At 35.4% G+C, this 5,288-nt stretch overlaps 1 protein-coding gene across 1 annotated transcript; it reads left to right on the top strand.

Annotated features, from left to right (window-relative positions):
- The first annotated feature begins 1,672 nt into the window (after positions 1-1,672).
- On the top strand, positions 1,673-5,013 carry LOC133877464 (protein SIEVE ELEMENT OCCLUSION B-like). The gene is made up of 7 exons (XM_062315814.1): positions 1,673-1,873; positions 2,151-2,237; positions 2,435-2,880; positions 2,992-3,086; positions 3,190-3,320; positions 3,627-4,085; positions 4,193-5,013. The coding sequence occupies exons 1-7, from the start codon at positions 1,673-1,675 to the stop codon at positions 4,763-4,765; spliced, it is 1,992 nt and encodes a 663-aa protein (XP_062171798.1). The 3' UTR covers positions 4,766-5,013.
- Positions 5,014-5,288: the final 275 nt, after the last annotated feature.

The raw sequence follows: 5,288 nt of genomic DNA, 5'->3' as shown, positions 1-5,288 counted from the left end.
ATAATTCCTTCATTTCCTGCTTGGAAATGATTTTTTTCTTTTCTTTTCTTTTCTTTTTTTTTTTTTTTTTTTTTTTAACAATTTTACCTCTTCTTCTTTATCTTTGAGGTAATTTGTACATGGCATAATAGGAATTTTAACATTTTTTCATTGCAATGGCTTCTTTGTTAGAACTATTGCTTTATGCTTCTCTACTTCTTTCTAGAGATGCTAAAACTTATTCTTGCAAATTTTTGCCATTAATTTTCTTGTTGAGGAAAATATGTTATCCATTTGTGAACCTTGTTGTCTAGGAAATTAAAATATTTCTTGAAGATTGAAGATATAAACGTTTTGTATCTTTATTCTCGTCTTCAGTTAAATCATTTAATTAAAAGCCATAATTGTTTTGGAATTTCTAGATCCTTCCAATCACTTCATGATCTATGGCTAATTTCTATATCGAGAGGTCTAGGTTCAAAGATTTTTACAAAATTTTTGTCTAAACATTTTGTAGATGTCTTGGGTAATTTCTTCAATTCATGGATTGTTTTCCAATGAATTGATGAATCATGAGAACTAGATTTCATGTCTATACCCTTGGTTTTAATTCATATGCAAACTGTGCCTCCTAAATTACGATAATTAATTGAGATAAAATAATTTAGCTTAATTAATGTTAAACCAAATTACACCATTCACAAGATTAGACTGAGTTAATTGGGAGACATTGGGAAGTACGTATTTTTAGTACAACAAGTTATCTTTACAAAAAAGTAAAGATACTGGTGTTGTTTGGCAAGAACATGAAAGGAACAGGGTAGTGCCTTCTACTGTTTATGTATTTTTTTTTTTATTCCTTTTTTTTTTCATATTTTTTTTTTCTAATATCAATCAACATCAAAACATTTTTACTTTTTATATCACATCAATAATTCAATCTTTTTTCACTTTTCTATAAAAAATCTTTTTAATTTATATCACATTATCATTTTTTACTAATTTCAAAATTAACAACCCACTACATACTCTATTCTGTATATGTCTTTGCCAAACAAAACCACTATTTCTTTTGTCTTTTTATCTATCAAGGGTAAGCAAAATCTTTTTAGAGACCACCGGAAGAAAAAAAGATAAAAAAAAGAAAGAAAGAGTGATATAATAAATATATTTGCCTGAAATATACAAACTTGTTTACTAACTTTTACCAACTCTTATAAGTACTGAAAATGATAGGTTGAAGGCTTTATTAGAGGCTCTATAGGTTTTGATATGATCAAACTTATTTTTCGTTTCATGATTTTTACAAAAGACATGCTTATTCTCTTAAAGCTAGAATTGCGATAATTAAATGAAATAAAATAAAAAAAAACAAAAACAAAAGAAAAAAATAAGCTTTACTTTCTGTAAAGATAAATTAATGCTGGACAAAATAGACAGGCTTTTAGTTATGGTTAAAGTAAAGTACTCTCCAATAAGCTGGCATATTCTCTCCCCAAAGTGCGGAAACAAGCGAGAGATATACGTACGACGTATGTTCCAACACGCGCATTCTGCAGCTGGGACCCCCACTTAGGTGGTGAAATTGGATAAGCATACCGGTTCTGATGGCTATAAATAGGCCAGCCTACCTATTGCAGCAGCACAAGCCAACTAGCCTCTCGCGCTTTCTAATACACGTACGTACAACCCCATGGCTGCCAATTCTGAGAACGCACAGGAAGCTGGTAAGGGTGAGCTGAGCGTGTTGACCATGTCGGACGACCAGATCATGAAGAAAATTCATGCAACTGATGATGACCATGCTGACGAAACGTTTGATGCTGACCCTCTTTTCATAGTAGCACAAAACATTCTTAAGCGAGCCACCCATATTGTTGACAATATGGTGCAGGTACATATATTCATTACAAGATTTTTTTCTTCTTCTTTTGTCCTAGTGTTTTTTGGGATTCACTATTATTGTCGTAACACTTTCTAGATCATGACCACTAAAACCTCCCCAGCCTTGTCCTCTTGAAAATGGCAATGAGATGATGAGCCTTCAATTCAGATTTAACACTTTTTATTCCGGAAGAGAACAACTAGATGGGGTCATGATGTTGTTTTTAGTGTAAATTGAGCAAGGAAAAAAAAAGATTAATTAATTTTTCGTCACTTATTATATATAGGGCTCTCAGCCGCACGAGGAGAACTTGGATGAAAAGGCGCCCAGCTTCAGCCCCCCACTGTGCACACTCAAGCAACTTTCTTTTGAGGTAATAACAAAAAATAGCATTTCCCACCCTCCAAAAAAAAAAAAAAAATTCCCCGATCTTAATTGCACGTACGACACAGCATCCATTTTCTTTTCTGTTTTTCCCACTGTTTTTGGCATACAAGGAATAATATGAATGTTATCATTTTATAGTTGCATTTGCATTTTCCATAATAACAAATATATGTGCAATGTTAGATGGCATGCAAGACACCGGGTGAACAAACTGCTGAGAAAACAACAATGGCAATACTTAACAAACTCAAAAGCTATTCATGGCATGCCAAGGCTGCGCTGACACTAGCTGCTTTTTCTATTGAGTATGGGGATTTCTGGCTCCTTGCCCAACTTCTCTCATCCAACCAACTTGCCTCATCAGTGGGAATCCTAAAACGAGTACCAGCCATCTTAAAGCCTCCAAGTCTAATTCGCAAATACAGTAAAGAGATTGTTGAACTTAACAACCTGATTAAGGCCACAATGGAAGTCATCAACTCCATCTTTGAGTTGGAGAAGCTATCCATCGATTATACACAGAATGTACTAGCATCAACTGCCATGGGCCATCTCCCAGTGGATGTCTACTGGGCTATCATAACTATCGTTGCTTGCACGACTCAGATGTGCTGTCTGACTAGCGATGAGTAAGTTCTTGCATGTCTTTGACCTGTGCTACATATGTATTTTGGGATGCATTAGTTGAGTAGAATTCACCACTGTATCTAATGCAAATGCCCATGGTTTCATGACTTCAGGGACACGAAACAGGGGTTATCACCCTTTGCTGGTAAAATCAAACTCACCCTAGGCAGTCTAAAGGAGCAGATAAATCTTATCCATCAACAAACAAGTTAGCCACTGGCGATCGAATTTTATTCATAAGGAGCACATACGCAATATAATGACTTAAAAATAGGCAACAACACTGACAAATTATTTCTTGTTTACTGCAGAGGAAGTGGAAGCTTATAGGATGCTCAAGAAAACCATTCTAAGAGCTACCAACATCATGAAGGTTTTAAGGGCGCTGATTTTCGCCAAGGATAATGTGCAGCAGCTTTTTGATGGTTCGACTCAACAATTGGTTAGCTCTTCTAGCGTACTTTTTAAAAAAGCTTTCTGAATTTCGCACCAAATAAAATTGCATCATTAATGGTTAAGTAAGACAACACAAATTAATTGGTCAGCTCTTCTCTTTTTCAAGCTTGTTCGAAACTTTTGCATTCATCAATGTACTTATATATAATTGACTGTAATTATGGTTACACCCCTGACACTTGCATGAAATTATTGAATATTATGCTACTTCATCTAAATTATGCGCAATTGATACATACATCAAGAAAAATCTATTTGATACTTAATTTTGATAATCGTGTTTCCCTAACAGGTTAGCATCGACGTGCTGAAAAAGAAGAATGTTCTATTGTTCTTTTCGGGCCTAGACATCTCTACTGTTGAGATCTCGATTCTAAACCCAATCAATGACGGAATAAGGAACGATTATCAGTACAAAATTGTTTGGATCCCAATTGTTGAGCAATGGACCGATGACCTGCAAAAGAAGTTTGCATTGCTGCGGTCTCAGATGGTCTGGTACACAGTGCAGTACTTTGCACCAGCAGGAGGCATAAGGTTTATTCAGAAAAAGTGGAAATTCGAGAATAAGCCTATCCTGGTGGTGATGAACCCACATGGGAAGGTGGAGCACCTTAATGCACTCCACATGATTTGGGTGTGGGGAATGAGGGCTCTCCCTTTCACTAAAGCGGCTGAAGAACGTTTGGTGAAGGAACCGAATTGGATAGGGGATATAATGGTTGGAATTTATCCAAATCTGCAGGAATCGGTAAGCTTATTTTAAAAAATTTAAATGCATGGACTTTCTCATTGCAAAATTCATAATCCATGTGCATTCAAATGAAATTTGTGGTTTGACATATCTTATACAATCAGATGAATGATAAGGACAAGCACATTTTCTTCTATGGAGGAAAGGACAAAGACTGGATCCAACAATTTGAAAAGAAAGCAGCTGCCCTGGAGAATGATCCGGTTATAAAGAAAGCAATGGTTTCCATACAGTTGTTTTGCATAGGAAAAGATGACCACGAGAGCCTAGGGCGTTTTTGGAACAAAATAGAAAGCCTTTTCTTCTCCAAGATTGACAAAGACATCAAACAGGACACTGAGATGCAAGAAATCCAAAAGTTGCTTTCCTTTAAGAATGAGAGGGGATGGGTTATAGTGAGCAACCTGTCTAAAGTGGAGGTCATTTGTCATGGGGAAATCATTCTGAAGTTCTTGGAAGTGTTTGAAAACTGGAAGGGTGAAGTGCAGAAGATTGGCTTTAAAGGTTGTTTCAAAGAGTATGATGACAAGATTCCTGAAGGGGAACGCCCCTGCTGCCGTGTTGACGTCCCATTCACTCCCAGATATATCCCAAAGCATATGAAATGCCCTCATTGTGCCCGCGTTATGGAGACCCGTGTCAACTTCAAGTGTTGCCACATTGACGAAGCTATATGAACGCTCCGCATTAGACGGCAACCTCCCTCTATATACTAAATAATGTTGTCCGTGCTAAGTTTGTAATGCAAGATCTACTATGGTCATGAATTTGCTGCGTGTGTGTAATATATACTAAAATAAAGGGCATCTTGATTGTGTTTGAAGTCTATCTGATGCCCATGCATGTTATATATGGAATGTATGTGCAAATATGTAATACTTTAAGTATTCATGTTTGAATTGGAGGTCGTCTTCGTTATGCATAAAATAACACAAAATTCAATTATGATTGAATTTCCTCACTTACTCGTTCAGTCGTTTGTCATGGATTTTCATTCACTTATATATATATATATATATATATATATATATATATATATATATATATATATAAGTACATATGTTTGTTACAGTAGATAAACATTACATTTGAACTACAGTATCTCATATTATCTAATCCCTTTACGGTTCAATTGTTTCAACGTAAAATATTTTTTAGAAAATATTTGTACGTATTTTTTAACATTTAGTGTGACCGAAA

This window comes from Alnus glutinosa, chromosome 1 (assembly GCF_958979055.1).
Source record: "Alnus glutinosa chromosome 1, dhAlnGlut1.1, whole genome shotgun sequence".
Lineage (NCBI taxonomy): Eukaryota > Viridiplantae > Streptophyta > Magnoliopsida > Fagales > Betulaceae > Alnus > Alnus glutinosa.
The sequence above is the reverse complement of the archived record's forward strand: the minus strand, read 5'-3'. Positions and strand labels throughout refer to the sequence as shown.